General features: G+C 31.7%; 1 protein-coding gene across 1 annotated transcript in view; it reads right to left on the bottom strand.

Moving 5' to 3' along the window:
* Positions 1 to 17345: 17345 nt before the first annotated feature.
* Positions 17346 to 24682, bottom strand: part of LOC129231228 (gamma-aminobutyric acid receptor subunit beta-like) — a 100604-nt gene continuing 93267 nt past the window's right edge. Inside the window, exon 9 of the mRNA XM_054865491.1 lies at positions 17346 to 18136. Within this exon, the coding sequence (XP_054721466.1) occupies positions 17771 to 18136 (366 nt within the window). The 3' untranslated portion in view covers positions 17346 to 17770. The remainder of the gene's footprint in view (positions 18137 to 24682) is intronic.

Below are 24682 nucleotides of genomic sequence, written 5' to 3'. Positions count from 1 at the left end.
AACCTTTCTCACTGTAGGTAAATTTCTAGCATTCCTAAAAACCAAAAACATCAATTCAACTAGAAATATGCAAGTGTTTAATTGCGTGCACAAATACTGGGCTTTAACTCCTCGCCTATCTTTGATCCAGGTTCAAAGAACGATTTGTATGAACATGTCAATTTTGCGAACTAAAGTTAAACATAATAAACTTATTTTAACCAAATTTTTCTGTCATGGTGCCAACCAACTCTTTAAAATAAACCTTTCTATTCTAAACTATTGAAACTTAACGTTAATAGAAAATCAACGGGAACCGGATATTAGGCACACGACAAAAATGTCCGGCAGACATGAGGTCTATGAAGATAAAGTATTAGAGTGCTGGTAAAAAAATTGCATCACCTTCGCATTTTCAAAACAATGGGATTATGTGAGAAGTTTTGGTCAACCGATTAACGATGAATGTATGTAAAATTCTGCAAAACTTATGAAATAAACATCTAACAGCAGGAATCCGATAATTGTTTACGTAGATCGGAGCTGGTTCCGGGTCAAGGCAAACTGCTGACCTCCAGTCTCATTTTTCCATTTCTGAACTTGCGTGTGAGTTTAGAGAAAAAAATTACTTAACCCCATGTCAATTTAAGTCTAATAGCAGGATAAAGGTTTTTAACTTGTTACTTACCAGTTTTGCACTATGGCACGGAGCAGAATCATCCTGGAAAATGACGTTTGAAACTGAAGTAAAGTGATCCCGGATAGTAGGAAGCAATTTTTCCTCCAAAATGCCAATATACACCTGAGCGTTTACTGTTTCTTGTACAAAGTGAAACTCACCAACTCCTTGATAAGAAATACATCCCTAAATCATCTTGAATACGGGATGCTTGACTGTGTGTTGAATGCAGTCGGGATGGTATTCCTCTTCTTTGCGGCGCGGGTGATGCAATTATTTTCACCACCACTGAAGAGTCTGAACTGGTAGCATGTTAGTGTGCAGTCTGCGGGTTTGTCTGAAATTTACCATGTTTATTACTTGTATAATGCGAGGTAATATTATCCAATTATTCTAATCCCTCTTCAGTCAAAATTTGAGTTTTAAAGATAACAACTGGCTGTGTGATCGGTTCTTTTCTCTCATCATAAAAAAAGTTCTAAATAAGTTAATCAACAAAAGTTGTAGCATTTTTGAGACTAAAATTTTCACTTGCTTGCAAAGTTTACTGAACATATAATTATACCAACAATTGAAATGCGAAACCTTACTGAGTTTAATTATTCTTTTATTAATAGTAAAATTCCTGAAATGTATGGTTCAATTGATGTTCTCCAAATTATACTATGTTCTAAGGAAATCTGTAGCTTTGAAAAAAAAGAGCATTTTTCTAGAATGAGTTTACTTTTACTTAATTGGCGCTTTTAGTTTACCGTACAGCCTGTATTTAAAAAAAACGAGACATTTTTATCTTTCGACTAAAGTGTAATTATTGAGCCGAATAAAACCTTTTGTATTTCATTTCAGTAGGTATCATGAAATAACATCTGTCACGAGAACTTTTACTAATTAATATTCCTTTATTTATATTTTACTAAAAATTTTCAGGTAAAGCTAGTATTATTATCTTTGGGTTAATCAAAAATAAGAGCGATTCATTATTAATGCATGAAGAAAGATTTCGTTCTCAAAATTTAATTTGTTTCAAACACTTTATGAGAGAAAGAGAAAAAAAACTCTTATGGAGAAATCTAATCCGATAGCCTATAGAAAGTAAAGCAAATTCTATTAGCATAATTGTAGCACGTCCTACTTTTTATGCACATCGTTTCTATTAATTTTTGAGCAGTAATATCAATTATGATTAATTAGTGGCATCATAATTCAAAATTTAATTTTAAGTTCACATTTCTCAAACGAAAACATCTTTCTAGCCGTGATATAGAATGAAAAATAATTTAATAATGTAAAAAAAAAAATCTTAATTTGTATTGTATTTCTGCCCCAAAGTTCGTTTTTATACCTCCAAGTGTTCACTAGATGTATTGATAAGACTTGAACCGTGCAGAAAACATACATTACGTAACATATCTACATAGCAAATGTTAAAATCTATTTTCGAGAAGAGCATAAAAAGTCGGCGGGAAAAAATTACCCTTGCGTAGATTCAAAGCGTTGTAATGATAATTTAACTACTGCACAATCAGTAGTTTTTAAAATTAAAAGAGAGTTTTACAAATTACAAATTACGTAACGGAAAATCATGGCCTTTTTTTCAATTTCGAAAGCTTGTATCGGCCAAAACTGGTCTATTTCTTCTAAGTTTCGTTAGGTGGCGCTTCTTGCTGAGCTATTTCCGCAACTTGGACTAAAAAAAAATTATATCAAGCTTTATTTAAGCATTTAACAAATACTTTTTGTTTTACTCTAAAGAATAATAATAAAAGTTACGCTTTAGACGTAATGGGACTGAATTAATATAATTAAAAAGAATGGACAGAAGTCAAAACAGCTAGCTGCCGTATTGGCACATATATCAGTAATATAGCACTAAAGAGATGCACCATTCCAAGTTTGACAAACATCGTTTATTTGATGTATTCAAGAAATTAAAATCGTGCTCACTGTAACGTGCTTTAAATGAGGCTGCGTATGGTTTACGCAACATTTAATGACTTGGTGAATTCTCCAGGGATGGGAAGCAATTCTTTCAAATGACACCAACAACAGTAATAGCTATGACCACTTAAGTACTTCACAACACTCCAGTACCCTCCTTACCTACCACTGTACGTGGTTTAAGAGGTCTGAATGCTGCCCTGAAGACTGCTTTGTTTTTTGGTTAAGAGCAAGAGCTGAGCAATTCCGTATTTAGAACCCCGATAGATACTGATTTGGAATGGAGACTTGAAGGACTTGGTGACCACGAACATACTGCGGTTAAAAGTCTAACCACGGTTAGATTAAATTTACGTCAAACAGCCGCCATAATTACATTTCTTTGTTTCCCACAACAGTTGTCATATCTTTTGATTGCTTTAGAGCATAGGAGAAGGAGACATACTTCTTCAATGACCGATTCCAGGGATCTAACACAGGTTATCCAGACAAAAGTCGACACCCATATCACTGAACCATATCAGACAGTGCTTCTCTTCTTAGAACAAACCACTAAAGTTTCAAGTTAACTTCATAACAAATTATAAATTAATTGATTTAATGCATTACTTTTCAAACTCGTATGTGCTAGTGTCTAAATTTCTTCCCCCGCAAAAAAAAACTTATGTTTATTTTTTTTTCTCAAAAATCTTGACGATTGGAAATTGTTTCAATACAAACACAAATAAAAATTTGCTGTAGTCATAAATATGAAAAAATGTTGCTTACCTTTTTTTAAGCACAACCCAATCAATATTAAACCAATAATGCTGATATGAACTGTTGGCACAATACTGAGCAGAGCCCGATTTCGACATTTTAGGACTGTAAGCACAAAAAACCTGTGGGGGTCCCCTTGACTTGCATAACTGAAGAGAATGCTCAATCGCCCATCTTTTTGTTATAGCAGAGTCATATTGTTTACATTGACATAATTGCGTATGTTAAGTAGTTTTGAAATTTGAGGCGGTGAAAAGCAAAGGGATGTAAGTGGCAAATTAAAAATTTGGAGATAACCAGTACATATGGTAGGTGAACCTCTACTCTGTCTTGGGGCAAAAAAAGGAAATAGTAGCCCTGGTAGGTTCTGTTATACAGCATGATTTAAAAAACGTTTCAATGAAAGCCTACCTATAGGATCATATCTTTAAACGTATTTTACTCAAAACTTGAAAATGTCCACTTACATCCCTTTGCTTCTCACTGCCCCATTTGTGTTCGAATTCGATGTGCTGTGTACTCAGTTGACCAAATTATACTCATGGAACTAAAGGAAAAAATAATAGTTTTTCTAATTGGTATTTAAAAAATCCTTCATAAAGAAATTTAAATAAAAAAGCTTTTGTTTACTCTTTAAATACAAGTATTGTTTACTAAACAAAACTTTCGTTTTGTCGTTTAAGAAGAATTTCAATTATTTCCCTTAAAAATGTAATTAGGGTAACGTTTCTGTAACAGACATTTTTGATCAAAATGTGTTTGTCGAAGAAAAGACGCTGTCATGTGTTTGAGGTTTTTTCGTTATTTTCCGTTTTGAATTGAAAAACGAAATTTTTGAGAAAATATTAAATACATAGGAAATTCTTTGTGTTTGAGTTTTTGTTTCTTAGCTGACCGAACGATTCATTCTAAGAATGATATTGATTGAAGACTAGGGAAAGAAAAACCAATTTTAAGAAATGCAGATAACATGCGTTCGAAAATCTTCGATATCTAAAACCCTCGACGAAAGTAGAAGAAATCTCGACCACCAAAACCGCATTCAGCCAGTGTAACAAATATATATCTCATGATCGCTTACAAAATTAGAAGCTGGAAATACGTTTCGATGAAATTGAAAATCCAATATTTCTTTTCGTTGCTTTATTTTTCTTTTCTTTTTTTTTTACATCCTGGAAAGGACGGGGTTTTTTTTTTTTAATTTTTTTTTTCTTTCAAAACAGTTTCATTGCATCGATTGATCTACATAAAAAAAATTAAAGCTTAAACTTTAATCTGAAATAAAACATGAAAGGTTTGTGTTGCATAACTACGTTGTACTAATGTCCTCAACATCGTAAAATGGTATCTGCACATGCTTCTCATTGTAACTTGGTAAGATAGGTGAAGAATAACTACCAACTTAAATAAAGATGGTTTTTATATGTACTCAATTTTTTCTCTATATAAATTTCTCTTTTTTTTCAAATAAATAATTGAAATGATGTTTTTTTTTCTTCTTCTTTAAAATATTAATTAAACACCTTCTTACCACAGTCAAACCCGTTTAATGGAATAGCCCTTTTGCCACGAAAAAGTATTTTAGAAAGCGGGATATTCCTTTAACCGAGATCAAAATAATACATTACATTGGTTTGGTACATTGGAAATGCATTATATTATGCGGGATATTCTTTCAACCGATATTCTAATAGGCGGGATCGACTGTAATACTCTGGCATAAAGATCAGTAAAAGGACTGAAAACATAATTAATCCCCATACATACAGCCAGGGTAAAAAATTTCAGGCACGTTAAAAAAAAAAGGAAAATATATAACCAAAGGCATCTGGAAAACATTCAACCAGAAATAATATTCCACACTACAGGTTTAAATGTTTGTCACAAACTATACGAGGGCAATTAAAATTTATCCAACCTTTTTTTTTTTTTTTTTTTTGTGTGTGAAAAATTGATGATTATGAATCAAGCGCGCTTACATGATCCAACTTTGAATCTTTCTGAGCATGCATTAAATGTTTTTCCTGTCGGTCAATAGCTCATTTCCTGTCCGCAAATATTGTTTGACAGACGTGAAGTGTAGTGCCCTTGTCTGATTTCAATTTCAAATAAAAAGACGAAATGACTGAGGCAGCACTAACCTTTCTATCGCTTCTAATGTTTGGGGAATATTCAGAAGTCGCATCGCAGCGCACCATATCAGGAGAGTAAGGAACCTATTGAACTAAGGGAGTCTAGTTTTCACCATAAACGTGGAAGTCCAGTGCAAAAAATGTGCTAAGAAACAGTCACGCAAACTCGTCCCTTTCTGTCCTTTTCGAAGTTTCCACTTGGCTGTCGTCCAGCATCTGGCAAAATTTGATGCAGTAGCGCTGCTCCTGTTGTTATGTTATTCATTAAAATGAAGAAATCCGACGAGAGCCCTACACACTAAATCAGTCAAACTCTGTTTACCAGCAACTGACGCTATTGACAGACGGGGTAAATGCCTGCATGCGCACGAAGTTCAGTGTCAGTTTATGAACAAGCACACTTGATCTATATCCATCTGGTTTTCATGCAAAAATAAAATGTCGGCAACTTTTCTATTAGCTGTCGTATGCAAAACATAAAATATCTGGACGTTACAATTTACTGCGAAATTTGCTTAGCCGTAACCGCTGTATGGGCACGAAATAGAGCGTTTGAAATTTCGCCTGCAAATCATGGACGCGGATCACCATTCAAACCAAATATTATTTTTGAAATTTTTTTTTTTTTTTTTGGTGATGAAAATACAGCATAAATGATATAAAGTATGAACCACAGTCATTGTGCAAGGAGATACGAGTTTTTTTTTTAAATTTTGTTTTATCGAAAAAACAGTACAAAATGCAGATTATTTATGAGAAAACCTTCCATTTCCTCCATTTCCACAACGTAAAATATTATTAATAATAATTGTTTTTTACCTCTTTCAATCTCGACATCGTCCTCATCGTCCTCAAAATTTTCCAAACGGTTTTATTCTGTTTAAATATGTTACGCAAGGCAAATAACTATTTATAAATAAAACTTTAAGTAAAGAAACACGACGTCATTTTTAAATACAAGTTATGCAAGCATTTCTGGGAATTGAAGTAACAGCTGATTTTAAAAAAATACGCTGCTAAAATATGTGCTTTTTTGTAAAGTAAAAGAATCATTTTCCATGCATAAATTACTTTAAAGAGTTTCGTACGCATTAGTAATTCAGATTTATTTCACTGAGAGAGAATTTTTATTACAATTGTTTTGAAAAGAAACGTAGAAAAGCATTCTAGCAAGATGATACCAAATTTGAACTCAAATATAGCTAAAAAGATACAAAACATATTTCAGATATAGTTCGAAAATTTAATAAAAGAGTTTTTGCTGCATCCATATCACAGAAAAACCTTTATTTTGATTTATGAAAAAAGCCTCTCCAGCATCTACTCGTTTCTATCTTAAAACAATGTTTGCAAAGGCCGCGTGGGCATTTCAAAATACAGAAAAGTCAAACACATTTAACTTATGATGCGTTGAAACTTAGCGCGTACTCCCTCGTGGATATTTTATCTCCTGTGCGTTGTTTTTCTATATCTGTCCCTGGAGGAGAGATAGCTCTCGTTGATTTTTGAACAAGACGCAATGAGTTGAAAATAGAGAAAAAGCAACCATGCATTACTTAGAAATGTATTATGAAATTCATTTTTGAGTTTCCAGCAATTATGTCCAACAATAAATACTTTGCTCTAAATTTAAGGCATAACCAAAAAAAAGACGAGAGGTAAATATGTAAGTGGAAATCATTACATATATAAGCAGGAAATGGATGTATGCCGAAATAAAAAATTTGGTGATAAAATTATATAAAGTTTTATATATATTTTTTTTTTTTTTTTTTTGAAACGAAAAAATAGTAAATAGACCTGGTTGGTGATGTTAGACAACATGATTTAGAAAACAGAATCAATGAAATCTTACCTCAGGATTTAAACCTCAATCGCTCTATTCTTAAAACTGTAAAACATCCTTTACATTTATTGCGTCTCAATGCTGCATGGCGATCGCCTACACTAAAAAACCTCGCACTTCAAAAAAAAAATTTTGATTTTTTTAAACGTTGTTAGGTTTAACTCGCAACTCACTCGTATTCAACTCGTACCCCACAATATTTGAATGTACACTCAAGCCCGCTTAATGGAATAGGGTCATTTCACGAGAAAATCAACCCTTTGTCCCACACGTGAAGGTTAATATATTTCCGCAAAAAATAGCAATTCTAAAGAGTAATGACAAAAAAATTTTCTTGAGAAATCACACATAAATTTTTAATTTGTTAAGCAGAAAAAACTTGTTCATTAATATTTTAAAGTATTTCTAATGAATTATATGAGGCGTCACGTGCGGAACAAAATGATGGTATTTTCATGGAATTGTCCAATACCTAAGTTTCCGTAAAAAAGTATTCTAATAAGAGGGATATTCCATTGTTCGAAATTGATATCACGCATTACAACGGTTGGTACATTGAAAATTTATTACAAGTGGAATATTCCTTTAACCTAATAAGTGGGCTCAACTGTACTTGCTATAAAACAAAATGTTTTTATAATAAGTCTGCTCAAGTATTTTGAAATATGATATTATCTCTCTAGCTAATAACGTATAAACCGTTTTCCTTTTTTGTTTTTTTTTCCTAAGCATAAAAATTAATAAAAGTGGATTTATTCATACGTCGTTTACTGTCGTTGGTTAGTAAAGACACTGATGAAAGTTTTAAGTACAAAATGTTTTTATTTCGCTTTGAAATCATTCAAGCTACATATTTTCATCAACAATCATTAAACATCGTATGTTTTCTTCTACAACTCGCATCGTATACTGTAATCATCACTCTGATTACATAGCTATATATGCAATTGCGATTCTTTTTATAAAATATATTCTAACACATATCTTTCACGAAACAATAAAAACCTTTACTTTTCAAAACCTACTTATTATTTCCTTCTTATGTGTAATGGATCATTTATATGCTATGAATACAAAAGTTTAAAACATTATTATGAAAAATGTATGCAGTTAAAGAAAAAAAACTACATCCAAACCTGTTTTTTGTGGGATGGCGCATAAAAAAAGTCTCACGAAGAAAATAACCTAAAAACTTACAAAATAAGTATCTTTAAAAGAAATCAAAATAAACCAAGTGATGATAACTTTGCCGAATCGTCAGACAAAATTTCTCGAAAAAGAGGAGGTCACAGTGACCTCCCGTCGGGGTGCCCCTTTCGTCACTTGAAGATACTACCTCACACTCATTTCATAAAATAATTTCGTCAATTGAGTCCCAATCAGGTTGAAATTTTCATATACCGCACAAAAATAAAATCGCACAAATAAAGATTGAAGCACAAAAACAGGTTTGAATGTATATTTTAATACAAAACTCAGTTTAATTAGCTTATTTACATCATCAACCTCATTACAGTAATAATAATCATGTCTGTGATCAAAGTAGCCGCTACTGAAGTAAGAAAGATCCGTTTAAAATAACATCTATGGAGCTATTACAACTGAACTGATAATACAAAATGTATCTACGAAACATATTGCATTTTTAAAAAATGAATGAACGTTCTACCATACGTTATATCTAATACATGTGCGCATAGCTCATTTGTATTCCAACAATAATAGAATTCCTGTACTGTAACTCTCATATAAATGCTCGTACACTTTTTACGCTATAAATTTTGTACGGCGTTACAAAACTATATATTTTAGATATGTTCAAGTACATATTTCACAAGTCTTGAAATATATTTTTATAAGTTTGTTTCTCTTTACAAGTGGCAATTTACAAGGTATTTGTGTTTACAATTTTTCTGATGTGGCAGTCAAGTTTTATTAATTAATGTCAAGAATCCCATTGCATTATTTTTTAAAAAATAACAACTTCATAAATTATAATTTGACAAATATACACAGTGAAGTTCTTACTCGGACTGAAAATCGATACTTTCAAGTCGTGAATACTTGGTACATGTTATAAAAACGGTACGAATGTAAATTTCTTTTTTTTCTATAAAGGAAATAATAAAGACTGTTTTGTCTCTTTTAGTTTTGTATGCATTGTTCATCAATATTTAACCGTAGGCAGTGCGTCATATAATAACGTGATGAATAAGTAAGATGCACTACACCCAAACCTGTTTTAGTGCGGTAGAAAGAGACCGCATAAAAAATCGCATTAAAAAAGCGCTCAAAATTACAATATTAAACACTTGTTTTAAATATAGGTTAGTCAATTGAGTCCCGATTTGTGGGAATTTTTCATAGACCGCTCAAAAAAGATCGCATAAAAACAGGTTTGGGTGTATTTAGTTACAGCCTGAGTAAAAACTTTAAGGCCAGTATAATTTTCTTTGAAAAAAGTAAAATAAAATGAAAGGGATTTTAATATTATTGTATTATTAATTATTAATGTTAATTGGTAAGAAATATTGCAACAGACAGGATTTGTGAAGCATGCAATAACCAGAAAAGCAGTGGCTTATTCATAGTTAGCATTTCAGCTTGAGTAAAAACTTTAAGGCCACTAGTATTTTTAAAAAACTGCAAGTATTTATACTGTAATAAATGTAACCTCAGTTAACAAGATTGTGGAAACCCTTCAACTTTCAGTTTTGTGATTAATTTCTTCAAAGTTTTTGGTTTACTTGTGACGATATCGTAAGGTAAAAAGTTAACTGTTCAAGAAAGAGGGCAGATTGAAGCTTTTTCTTCAATAAGAATAAGTAGGCGTACTATTGCGAAAAAATAGGAAGATCGAAGACTGAAGTCAACACTTTTGTTCGATTTAAACACAATTAGGGCAAAAAGAAAACCCGGGAAAACTTAAAGCTTTGTCCTTGCGTCATGGAAGAAGAGTTTGGAAATTATTACATTACCTGAAAAGTACTCAACCAGGAAACTTATTCAGACGATAGGTTTAAATGTTTGTCAAAAACGATATATAACACAATTAGAAGGTGTGGAAATTTTATTAATGCTGCAAAATTGCTTAAAGCTCATTTATTAAAATTGCACAATATAGTGCGTTTCAACATTAGCTAGGAAATCATGACCTGAGATAAACAATGAATACAAATAATTTTTTTTAACGAAAAGAAGTGGAATTTGGATGGACCAAACGGACGGAAGTACTATTGGCATGATTTACGAAAAGAAAAAAAAAATATTCCACACGCGCCAATTAGATGGAGACTGTGTCAGAACTTGAGAGTGCTTTGCTTACAATGGTGTGTGCTCAGTTGCGTTTGGTTCAGGTAAAATAAACTCACAAGAGTATCAAAATGTTCCCCCAAGTCATCTTTTACCAAATGCTGAATTTATTGCTGGAGCAAATTGAAAATATCAGCAAAACAATGCATCTATCCATCCGATTAACAGTGCAAAAAATAGGCTCCAAGTAAACAATGTTGAAACTTTGAAATGACCAACTAAATCTCCAGATCTTAACCCAATATAGAACTTATTGGGTGACTTAGCAAGAAGAGTTAATGCAAAGGAGAGACATTTTACTTCATCAATAGAGCTGAAATCTACCATCGAAGATGAATGGTAAAAAATACATCCCGAGTTTTGTCAAAATCTAGTTTCATTCATGAAAACAAGAATATTTGAAGTAATTTGGAGAAATGGCTCCCACACAAGCTTATAAATATTTGAATTTTTGTCCTCATATGCTTTTTTCTATGTTGGCCTTAAAGATTTTACTCAGGTTCAAATATTGATCTGTAATATTTTCTGATAATGAAACACTTACAATTAATTTTGTTTGTCTTTTTTACTTGTATTTAAGGTTAATAATTATCACTTATATGACTTTTTGATCCTAAGATTAAGGTGTGTCCAATTTCTCAAAAAAGTGTACTAGACTTAAAGTTTTTACTCAGACTGTAACTGTAGTTAAGTAAAGCGTGCATACAACTTATTCATTGCGCTATACTGCCACCTTCGGCTAATTAGTAAAAACCAATGAGACAGATCACTGAATTTTATTAATTATGAAAATTATCACTGTATCTACATTCAAATGTCTATACTTAATACCTTTTAATAATACAGAACATGACTCAAAGTACCCTGTTGAACGGGAATGAAGTATTTTTTTTACAATCACATACGGGCTATTCCATGGTAACATACGGTTCAAATTTTTGCCCAAAGTACCCATACAAAGACTTCAAATATCTCAGATTATTGCGTCATTCATTGAACTTTACGAATAATACGGGACTTAATTGTAATGGACCGTTCCACCGTCACGTGTGGGGCAAAAATGCGCTGAAATTTCATCAACATTTTGTCATATGTCATAAGATTTTAATTAATCAGGGGGAAGCATTTTTTTTTTAACTTTTTATATTTCATACAAAGATACTCCTAACACAGTTATCTTTTCAATAAACATTTTTTTTAATTTAAAATTTAATTTATTGGCATGCGTCACGTGCGTGACGTCCAAAGTCAACTGCTTGCAACTTGTTTATGAATTAGTGAATATGTTTTCTCTATTAGTATAATAATGTTAAAATAAATTGTAGATTTTGAGAGCAAGGATTCCAATGTAATGGAAACATATCTCCTTTGTTGAGATGTTTCTCAACAAAGGTGATAGTTTAAACAATTGAAAAAAAAATTATGTTTTAGGCCATTCCACGAAAAATTAGTCGCTTTGCCCCGCACGTGACGGTTCATACATTTCACTAAAAAGTAATCATTTAAAAAAGTAATCACGAAATCTTATGCTAAAGGAATCACGCATTCCTTTTATTATTTGTTAAGCAATAACATTTTTATTCTATATTACCCTTTCAAATTATTATTTTTAATGAAATATATGAGGCGTCACGAGCGAGACAAAATTACTATTTTCCGTAGAATGGCTCTAATGCAGTTTAATTTAAAAGATTTTTAAAAACAATATGCAAATACTTGTTTTTGCTCCATAACAGACTCATTTCAGAAGATACGACCGTTACTGGCCAAAAACTACATACATAATGTTTCCTTAGGCCTATACATTTAATTGCAATTAAAAGACGTATAATATATGTCATTCGTAACGTTCATGCAATGAAACAAAAGTCTATGTTTTCGGATTCTTTGAAGGTTTAAGTAAGAAATAACAACGTTAAAAAAGCAAAAATTTCAGATTACTGCAGTAATCTGCAATTTGTGCATTTTTGACGTTGTTATGTTTTACTTTACTTTTCAGCACAAAGGTATTTAATTATCTTCTTTGAAGGGTATTTTGAGCAGTAAATGATAAATCTATTAAAGTGTAATTTCCCATAGATAATCATTTTCAAGTAGCACACTACGTTTTAAAATGGTTTTTAACGCTGTGACGACTGTTTTTAAACGTTCATGGAACGTTTAAACATTGCGTGAGATACCCGCAATGGCTTACCTCATTCGCCGTAAATTTTAAATTTAAGTTATTTATAATTACTTAGTGTTCCTCATATATAGTTTAGTATTAGATTACGTGGCGGGTATTTAACAGCGATAATCGTTTTTCCGATGAATATAACATAACAATTTCATCAAAGTGACCTATATTAATAATTCAAAATTACATGTTTTTTTTTTTTTTCATAATCAGTTGTATGGTTTAAGCGTAATATTTTTATGAGCAGAGTTTTAAATGGTCCTCACTATTCAGTTATTTTAAAATTTTTTAATCTTCATACAGATTATATACAGATTTAAAAAAAAAAAAACATACAATACATTTTTAAAAATGCATTTACCAACTTGGCACAACATCTAGATTTTCTTCAGGTTTAACAATATCACCTTTTTAAAATGAAACACAATTGAAATTTTTACAACAATGTCGATTTCAAATATGAATGCCATGTTTACGCAAAAATGGATAGCTACCCTCTTACAAAGACATACATGGTAAACAGCTTTAGAGTCTGCCCACAAATGATGACAAGCTTTGAGGGGGAGAGGAGCTCGTAAAGTTGTAACAGTTTGAGACAAGGCTGAAAAAGGGGGTATGACCCCCCATCGAACATTTTTATAACAATATTCTTATGAAAAACAGCGTAACATGTGACAAGGGGAGATGATAAGGTGAAGTGATATATCCTGGAGGGAGGGGGATTAAATTTATTTAAAATTAGCGCAACATCATTTATGTGCCGTCCCTTACAGTTAAAGCTCTTTTTGACCCGATACTTACTAAATTGTTTCTTGACTAATTTTTATGGTTAGAATGAAAGTGGCGTAATTCATCCTAACATAATTCCCAGTTATTCGTGATCTATAGGTTTAGTGCAAACAGCTGCAAAAAAAAGTTAGGCCTACGTAAACTTTGACTATTTAAGTGCTGGTAATTTTCTTTATTTTATCAACTTGCATTAAAAGTTACTTGTAACTCAGGGGTGCCTAAAAGCAAGAGTGCCCCTAAATACCACGAAGTGCACTGGCGCAGTCTGCGCCATTACCCCACCAAAGTGGGCACCCCTGTGTAACGTGTTTTGAAGAAACTTTATGTGAATTATACCACTTTAATTCTAATATTTACGGGGGGTTTGCTGAAAGAAAGTCAAATACAGTGAAACCTGTGTAAATTGACCACTTGTGGTGCAGTACTTTACTGGTCAACTTAGACAAGTGGTCAACTTATGGAAGAAGATATATGTAATCCAGGATTGTACCTGACAACAGTGGTCAACATAAAAAGATGGTCAACTTCACAGGTTTTTCTGTATATGCCAAGACTCTCTTACAAGTAAGTGATGTTTATCCTACTTGAGATTTCCGGATGCCGGTCCAATCAGATTAATGGTAACAGACTTGCAACATCGTCATTCTCACCTGAACAGCAATTGCAGTTAGTAGACAATTTTTGTGCAATTCTAGTGAGCAATGTATTTCAGCACTTTTTTACACAATAAGTACAGTTAAAAGAGGGATTAAATATGAGTTTAAATCTATGTTCATCTCCAGTTTGAAATTTTTTTATTTATTCCTTTATCACTGAAACCTGACCAAATATCTAATTTTCATTTAGACAGAATTTTAAAGCATTTGACTTTTACTGCTAAAGCTACTGGTAAAATAAACTAGGAAATAAACTTTTAATGCTTCCTGTTGCTATTGAGCATGTAGGCAAAACCTTTCATAAACCAGTGAATTAGGTCTCTGTTAACAGCTTCAAACTACTAGATTTGTTTTTCTTTCGTCTGAAAATATAAAATAAAATTAAAATATTTTGGAAAACACAGCTTTGTATTAAGAACTATCAAACGTTTGCACTATTTCAGAGACAACCGAATTTTTCGTTTAACACAACGTAACAATAAAATAATACTTAGTACAAAGAAAATCCACCTGATTTTAATCAAATTTTACGCCAGCAACTGCTGTAATTATTACTCCTTCCAGCAATTTATTCGGCAGAATGAAATAATAAATATTAAAGCCAAAATTTAACAGTATGTTTTTACTTTTTTTTTTACAATTTTAAATATCTATCAGCCAATTTAGCTTCGGTACAAAATGACAGAAAAGAGAGTACTTCTGCGGTGTATAATATTTACAAAAACAATATTTGTGTAGAGAAGATAAACAATTCAAAGTAATATGTTATACGATTTTACTTCATTTATTTCAATTTTTCTTTCTTTTTTTAAATATAATCCTATACTCATTAAAGCAACAATAAAATGCAGTATTATTTGATTATTTATTTATTATTTTTTAACAAAGTTTAGATAATGTTAACTACGAAAATACAAGAAATTGAGCATATTTATGTACACAATAAGAACTGAATATCGTCACTAAACAGCTGCATTCATAATCTTACACCAAAAACACAATATGAAAAAGTCATTATACTTCACAAAATAATCACAACTATATATATTTTGCGTTCTTCCTTTCTCAAAAAATTTATTAAATATAAAATATATGTTTAACAAACTTTCAAAAATTCGAAATAAATAAGTAATAAATGAAAGCTTGTTAATTTTTTTTGCGAGAATGGGCACATTTGTTTTTCCTATTGGTCATATAAATAAACATTTAAAAATAAAGCTTGTTAACTATATTTTGCATCCAAATAGTAATACTTTTCAATGAACATAAAAAAATGTAATATTTTTTTGACAACTTTAAAGTGATTTTGCTAGTTTCGCTCAGCATTTCACGGTTTTGCCCGTGTTGTGGCTTTTTTGTGTAATATTCTATGCAATCGAGAACTGATTTTCAGTTCAGTGGGTTTTTACAATTTGACTCTCATATAAAAACATTATACAACACAATTACACTGTTTTCTCAACGTCCTTTGTTTGATTTTTTTTTTAAATCAAACAAAGGAAATATTCATGAAAAATATTTTGACACTTTTTCAATCTTGAACATCGTCACATACCACTACAGTATGTAATGCTACTACAGTTCCGTAAATAATTAAACTATGTGACACGACGTAAATAATAGAATCATCAAGTATTTGAATTGGAAAAAGAATCAATAAAACATTGAGTAATTAGTTTGAGGAAGCTTCAACCAATTGAAAGCGTTCGTATCACCACTGGAGAACATTTGCACTAGTTTCGAATGTATAGGGGATAGTGGTTAAATTCTGCCCATTTGAGTACTTCTGCGAGCTTGTGCCGTGCACCCATATTATAATTTGTCGTGCGCGCGATTTTTCCACTTTCAGGGGAGTTTTAAACTTATTGTGAAGAAGATAGCATTATAATTATTTGTCTTACCAGGATGTTCGTTAATATATTTGCTTGTTGCTTCTTATAAACATCTCCTTAAAAAAACTAAACGCAACTGCATAAACTTATGTTTAAAAATCAGACAAGTCGTGGTTAGATTTAAAGTGTTATTGCTCAGTGAAGTTAAATGCGCAGAATTGCCCACTTTCTCCTAAATCTGGACAAAGTCATTTGAAGCAAAATATTACACGTGCATCGCTGTAAACGTTAGGGTCATAATCAGCTAAGTTACTTTAAAGCTTAATTGCACTTCATGCGTGGTAACGTTTGAAAAGTCTCATGTCTTCACTTTTTTTTTTTCATTTTAACTCTTGTTTTTCATGAACATTATTACATTTTGTTAAAAATTTATTAGCTTTTTTGGTGAAAAACTATTTTATGCTTTTTAAAATTGTAAGTATTTAACGTTAATGGAAAATATTTTTCAACTTCTCATTCAAAAAAAGGGGGCATAAAAAAAGACATCTTAGTTAAATAAGCATTTAAATAAGAAATGAAGAACTTTTAGTTGTAAGTTCAGAAAGTTAATAGACATTATGTTTGTTTTTCCCCTTAAAATAATCAATTTTCTCTTTAATGATAACAAAAAAGGTTTGCTGAAATCTATTTTCTCCGAAAGCAACTACTAAATACTTATTCCGCAATATTATTTTAAAGTTTTATTTTTTAAGTTACATATTTTCAAAATAGTTTGCAGTATAATATTGTAATTTTCATATGAGGAATTTTTTTTAGAATCAAAATACATAATATAGCATAAAACATTCATGACCATAATTAATCTTTACGAATTACTCCACGTTTTAATATTAAATAAAAAAAAAAACGAAATTGGTTACATGCTCCAAATGATTAAAAAGTTTTTGCAATTCTGAATAATTAGTTTTAAATAATGAAGTACTTTGCTGTAGGTGAAATTAAAATATCCAGCAATGTCTTTTTGAAATAGTATAAAATCTTATGCTACTATTTCTAATGCTTTTTTTCTCTTTCAGAACAACGTATTTTAAGAGTGAAATATTAAAAAAAAAAAAATTCGAGCTGTGTAAAACAGTTAAAATAATTAAAATATGTTAAGCAAGGAAGATAATAGCTTATTTTGAGTAAATAGTTCAGAGATTCTTTTAAAAAATGGCAACTGTTTAATCAAACTAATTATAATTTCCACGTACATTTTTGTTTCTCAAGAACTTTTACTAATTACATACTCCACCATGAAGTTTTTTCAACAACAATTAAATCACTCAATTTTGAACATTGGTATGATTTTTGTACTCCTCGTAATTATAAATTAATTTTCAAATATTCAATCTTCTTCTCTGGACGAAAAAATATTCTCCATGAGAGGAAAAGTTTTTTTTTCTCCTTTTATGTTTGAAGTAGTTATGCTTGAACCTAAAAAAACGTTCAATTTCCTTTTGTAAAACAAATCAGTTATAATGCCACAAGGTAATCGTTTTTCTTCAACAATAACTGCATCAAATGACTTTGCATTCAATCATGTCAGCTTTCTAATCAAATACTGAAACACAAAACTAAATTTTCCCTTCGTCTTTCTTGAACATCAAATAACCCCTCAAACAGCAATCGCTCAGAATAAATAAAAGCACCAATAGATAGCATTGAAGATCAAATACGAGACCGGAAATATAACTCGGGAGTATTTGTCTATTTTGTTGACATCTTTAATGCGTGGTACGGAGGCCTTCAGAGCGTTAGCTCGTTTTTTCAGAGCTTGGATAACCTTTGGCTTACGGCCATATTCCATGCGATTTCTGCGCCCGATGCCGCTAGGAACTCTGGGACTATACGGGGCGCGTAAAGACAAATTGCTCATTCGCAGAGATGGAGGAAATATGGCTTCCGTTTCACTGGCAGCATTGCTCAGTGACTTCCTTTTCCGCAAACAAGGAATTGGAGACATCCGTACGTCTTGCAGTTCTATGATTTCTTCATTCTGAAATAAACATCGAACCGTTAGAAAGGCGTTTCCATGCAAGGGCTTTAGACTAAGGTCTGATTAAGAACTATAAGGGCAGTTGAGAGCAAAATTGGCGTAGGTCTTTTTTTTTTTTTTTGTGACATAATATGTATTTGGGCCATTTCACAAAAAAAAAATACAGACATTTTGTACCGCACGTGAAATATCTATATTTAAGTTGAAAACAGTGGGGGATATGGGAAAAGTAAAAGTAAAGCTTTTTACTTCTGTTTACAAAAAAGGAAGTATTGTATTCGCGAAAAAAATTTCACTCAAAATTCGGTCTTAATTTCCATTTTGCTCACCCCCGAATTAATGTTGAGTTTTTTTTTTTTTTTTTTCAACCCTACCACACGTGGATAAGTGCCTAAGAACGTATAAACACCCGAAATATCCATTTTGGCATTCCCAGAGTTAATTACAACGACTTTTCTCGTGACGTCCGTATGAACGTATGTATGTATGTCGCATAACTCAAGAACGGTATGTCCTGGAAAGTTGAAATTTGGTACGTAGACTCAGTGGGGTCTAGTTATGCACCTCCCTTTTGGTTGCGTTCGGGTGTTTCTAAAGGGGTCTTTTGCCCCTTTTTGGGGAGAAATCATTGTTAATTTCGATGGATACTCAAGTGGTGTTATAATTTAGTGGACACTTGGCGATATATCGCCTTTGTTTTGGTCGCCAATTGTTTTCACCAACTTTTTTTTTTTTTTTTTTTTTTTTTTTTTTTTTTTTTTTTTTTTTTTTTTTTTTTTTTTTTTTTTTTTTAAAGTCTGATTCAAATCTGGTTTCAATTTGACCACTGGTGGTGATATTTAGAGTATTTAGAAAGTAAACAATTGATTCACATTAAAATTGCCGATAATGGGAAAATGATATTAAATTGGAGTAAAAGGAAGTCATGTGATGCACACATTAGCTCGTTTTGTCGGGTGTCTTTTCATCCATAGATTCACTTATTTTGCATTGAAAAAGGGGATCATTGTAACCCAGAAACAATAATCAGCAATTTGTACAATTTAACGTTGCTATATCTTTTACTTTTTAAGTACAAAGGTACTTATTCAACTTTAAGTAATTTTTTTTTTTTTTTTTTTTTTTTTGCTTTGCAAATAACATTATGTGTGGTTTCTTAGGCAAAAAATTGTTGTTAATTGCATTTTTTAAGAACAATTTTGACGCAAAATATAGAGCGATCACGTGTGGGACAAATTGTCCGATTTTCTGTGGAATGAATTCCTGTGTGTATATATTTAAAACAAACAATAAAAAGAATAATTTTAAAGCTAAGTGTATAGTTATGAAATTCATAACAACAGATTCGAAGCATTCTTGCTAGAATTAAGAATTCTAAAGCTGATAACTAAAGTGACCCAAACACGTGACAGGTAAACTTTATTAAAAAAAGTAACAGTTAAAAATAAATAAGAAAAACAATTTTTGCTAAACAAATCACACGTCAATAACAAACATCTTTTGTTATTGACTCAAACCATTTCTGCGCTCAAGTGCGCATATGAAGGGTCCACTGGAGAAGCGACATCGGTCAACTTTTTAAAACTCTTTATTTATACATTGTACAACGTAAATTATAGTTTTATTAAATCAAATGTTTTTGATAAAACACTATATTTAAAATATATGTATTTGTTAAGTCTTGTTTCCCATTGAGATTTTCTTTTTATTAGTAAGTAAACTTAGATCTTTGCTCCATTCGAAATCAGTCTGATTGGACTTATGCCGCTTTTTCAGTGACCCCTTCATATGACAAAATACATTATGTGCCAACACTAAAAATAAAAGGTTTACCTTTAAACAACAGAGATGATCTTTGAACTCCCTAATAAAAGTAGTATTTGCGTATGCGGCACATTTAAATTTTACTTGCATATTTCATGAACAGGGAGTCTCAGTTAAATGTTTTAGAACTCCTAAGATGAGTAAAATTCATCTTGACTACTCGAAATCATATAGCAATGCGGGGAAATACTTTCCCGACCGGATAAATGTGTATTCCACACTGTTTGGAGTTCCATACGTCAAATTTGTGAGGTGTGAAGTGCATTGCAGCCGGTTGAGAAAACTTCAAACACTTACTTAGACCGATGTACCTTTTGTTTTTTTCAATGCATTATAAAAAATATTTTGTACTTACAGTCTCCTTTCTTTAGGGTGCTTCTGTGCGCATCACCGCTTTAGGAAAGCATTTCCGACCCCGCTTTGCTGTATGATTTCAAGTCATGTGTTGCAACCTATCCCTCCTAGGATTTCTAAAACGTTTAACTAAAGCAACCTGCATGTGTACAGATATAACGAGACGCTGTAAAAGAAAGTCTGATCGAAAAAACTATTATCGAGAGAACGAATGTCGAGCTGCTCAACAAGATTTAAAGAGGATCTGGGTTATAAGAAAGCATTTAAAACCTACAGTGCTATTTAAACAAATGGAAGAGACTGTCCTCAGAAGCAGTTGCTGGGAAAAGGCAGCAAGCAGATATAAATGAATCTAAGAATAAGGAATTGGTGCAATTTTTGATACATTACAGTCCGAATCCTACTAAAGAACAAAAACCACGAAAAGAAAAATGGGAAAAACAGACGAGATTTCATGAGAATCAGAAGAATAATGACTCTTTCGAAGTTTACCTATGGCATTAGTGAAGCTTCTAAAACCAAAGACAGCTGGATTTTGTGTAACTCTTTAACATGAACGCTGCTTAAGTGCAGAAAATGGGATTTGAATTTCATACTTAACTTTTTTAATTATTTTTCCCTATAAGAAACTAAAGCCAGCTTAAAGCTATACTGCGGTGCTAAGCGCAAAAGCCATATCTGTATTTTTTTAATCAAAATTGAGTTACGTTCCCTAGGTGGATTTTCTTCACATGTTTCACCTACATACAAGGTCATTTGTGAATAGGAAATATTTTTTAGAAAATCTAAAACAGTTGCATTAGAACCAAAACATTGAAGCGCAAAACCTTGATCGCAATTTCTAATTTTGAACTCGGCTGCAGATACGAGTTTTGCGCTTAGCACGGCAGAATAGTCTGCTTTCTTTCACTGAATAAATGATAAAAAATCATTTTAAAATTAAACCTCGAATAGTCATTGCTTTATTCCAGCACTCCGTTTTTCCCAACCAGTTGTCCAAAAGGGAAACTTTGCTCATTTTTTTGAATAAAAATTTTCTAACTTTTTTTTTCAGCTAAACACCTTGCATTTTTGCATTTGACTAGTCCAAGACATATTCCTAAAATAAAATGCAAAGCCTTTTTTTTTATTTATGACATTGTGTTCAGATGGCTAACTTACGTTATCGTCCCCGTTTTGGACAACAATTCCTCTGCATTGAAAGTGCCAAAATGAAGACCTTTTTCTTGATTTTACCAAACTTAAATAGTGTTTTTCCTTTTGTTCGTAAATATTATCACATTTCGTCACAGCCTCCATACATATTCATCGTTTTTTGAATCACAGTCTGTTTCTGAGAAAGCAATGATGCAATACGCTAACCGGAAAAAAAGTCAAAGGGCCACAAAAACACGCATAGTGTGGTAAACCTTCATGTTGATTCAAAATGGTGGATAGGTCAGCCGGTGTGTGTGTAAGACCTCCAAGTAAAGCTAGGCACTTACAAAAAATGCTACTAAGAAGTCTGATTGAATTCTATAGCTGCGGTTGAAATTGATCTAAAATATCATTAAATTGTTTATAAATAATTGCTTTTATTACGTCTTCTCGGATAACTCCGTTTTATTACTTTTATCATGTGTTGCACAAAACGCTCGCCAACAGTGCTTCTTTCAGACCTTTTGTCCGGGGAGGAGGGACAATTTGAAAGTTTGGGGGGGGGGGCAAGAGCGTATTTCAAGATGCGGGGCACTTTAATAGTTTGGAGGGAATCAAAGGCTTGTTCAAGGAAGGGGACACCCCCCCCCCTTCCAGGAAATTAATTCAAAATTAAAAACTGAATAATTGTATAACTTCAATAAGTGAAGTTACCTCCATGTGTAACTTGGCTTGCCCACGACTCCTCAAATTAATCCCTGTATTTGTGCACAAGCGGGACGATATGAGTTTTAAAAAAACACTCCTGGTTCATTATATCGTTCCCGTAAAAATGTAGCAGATCAAAAGACTGACAGTACTGCAATATTATGAAACACAAAAATTTTTATTGGAAAATATAAAAAAAGTAATGAAAACATTTCTTAATGATTAAAATATGCACAAAATCAATCTAAGGGAGACAAGTACTATTAAGTTTCATATTTACGGTCCTCCGTCACAGTGTAAATTCATAAGAAACTTTTAAATTTATAAAACACGCAACGGAGCATGACTATTATGTAATAATATTATTTAAAACTAAGCACATTTACAGAAACAAATATTCGTTGAATTGTTCCTTCGGAACTCAAATTTGGTTTCATTAAATTGTTTTACAATTCCTAAAACTGATAATAATATGTAATAAAATAAAAGCTGCAAATAGTGAAGAAAAATAGCTCTCACAAAGTTTTACAGGAAAACAGACAAGGAAAAACATAAGAGCCCGGATTATATGTACTAAAAATCGTCAAAAAAAAAAAATCCATGCATATATATGCCCTAAAAATACTTAAAATGTTCACTAAAACTAAACAATATGCGCTAAAAACGAAAAAAATATTTATTATTATTTTTTTTTTACTTTCGTGAAGAAAGAAGTAAAGAGAAATCTTGTGAAAAAAGCTGTAACATGCTTTTTTTTTAAAACATTTAAAGTTATATATGCACTACATTATACTATACATTTATATGCACTAAACGTCAAAAGGGGCCAAAAGTAGCGGTTACATACGTGCATATGCAAAAGACGGTAATATGTGCAAAAGTAAATAACAATTTTAAAAAAAATAAATAAAAATAATGTAAAAAAATAGTTTTTTCAAGAAATATTTTTAATTTTTCGAATTGAAAAAACGAGTAATATTACTAAATTTGAACATAAGGTATTAATTGTCAAATAAGCACGCATGAGAAACTTTCAAAGAAATATTTCTTTTACTTAAAATTTTAAAAAATGTTATGATGGTAATGTAATGATACCACAAAATATTTTACATAAGATTTCGAATGCATCGTAAAGAGATGTGTATGTAAGGACTAAATTTTATTATCAAGTAGATCGAAATTTTTATTTAAAAAAACCATATTATGTATAGAAGGTTATTACTTTTTTTGAATAACTTCATTAAAATTAGTTTTGATAAAGCTGTTAAGCTAAGAAAACTTGGAGAATGATTTCTGGACACCCTTGTAATTTAAATATTGGAGTTCATTCTTTTATACAGTTTTTAAAGCGAACAGTACAATATTGTCATGCGTGATTATTGTAAATAAATTTTTAAACTAAAGAAAAAGAATATAATAAAAAACAAAAACTTTCCTCAAACTAATTTGTTTTTGACTGTGATTGCAAAGATGATTGCTGAAGACAGTAAAGACTTCTGTAGGGAGACTTAAACAAGTTAAAAAGTTAAAGGGCTTCAAAATCTAGGTGGATTATGAAATAAATCTGTTCTTCAGAGAAAATCCGCGTAGATTTTAAACGTTTTTTCTGAAAGTCTTGTCGTTCTGAAAACTGTGGGATGACGTAAAGAGGGGAGGGTAGTAAAAGATGTCGAATTTTTAGACATTTCTTTCGAAAAGAAGACGTTGATAACAACATGGTTTTTGTCATATAAAATAGAAAGGAATATAGGCATTATACGCATATCCATTACAGCCCGCCAAAGATAACTCACAGCTAGGGATTGCAATACCGGACCAAAAATGCAATATCGGAATTCGGTATATTTTTAACGTGATACCAGAATACCGGTATTAATACCGATGTAAGAAATTTCCCTAAAAACATTCAAAAACATAATGTTTCGTTGCCGTATTTTATTATTGTGTGCAAAAAGTACTTTATTTACTTATTGGGAGCAAATATAAAATGAAGGAACAAATACCGCAATAAAAGATCAGTAATAGCTAGAAACATAATTGTCACTAAGCCTAGAGCTCATTGTAGTGAAAACATTTCCTGCAGTTCAAAACATTGTTTTTGAATTCACATAGGCCGGTGATACTCTTAATAATTCGAAATTTACGATGCATTTAATCTTGTTAGTTTCTTTCTTTCTTTTTTTTTTTTTTTGAAATTCTTTACAAAAATCTAAATACCTGAAAATATGTTCCAACTGATTATGTCTTACCTCTTTGCAAATGTTCAAAACGTTACAAATATTATCTCGTTTGGTGTAAAACTGAATAGCGAGACAGAACAGCACGCCAATACTGGCGACAAAGGGCCTGATTACTGAATAGGCTGACTGGACCGTGACCTGGGGCCCCCACTTTTTAGAGGCTCACAAATGGCTATTTTTTTAACCGATAGCCGGAAATGTTTTCGGAAATTTCTAAAATTGTAAGGGTTGACTACACAGGGGCCCCAAAAAAATATATGGCCTGAGGCCCCCTGATATCATA

This window comes from Uloborus diversus, chromosome 10 (genome assembly GCF_026930045.1).
Source record: "Uloborus diversus isolate 005 chromosome 10, Udiv.v.3.1, whole genome shotgun sequence".
In the NCBI taxonomy this organism is placed as follows: domain Eukaryota; kingdom Metazoa; phylum Arthropoda; class Arachnida; order Araneae; family Uloboridae; genus Uloborus; species Uloborus diversus.
Note: the sequence above shows the minus strand (reverse complement) of the source record. Positions and strands in the feature narration are given on the sequence as shown.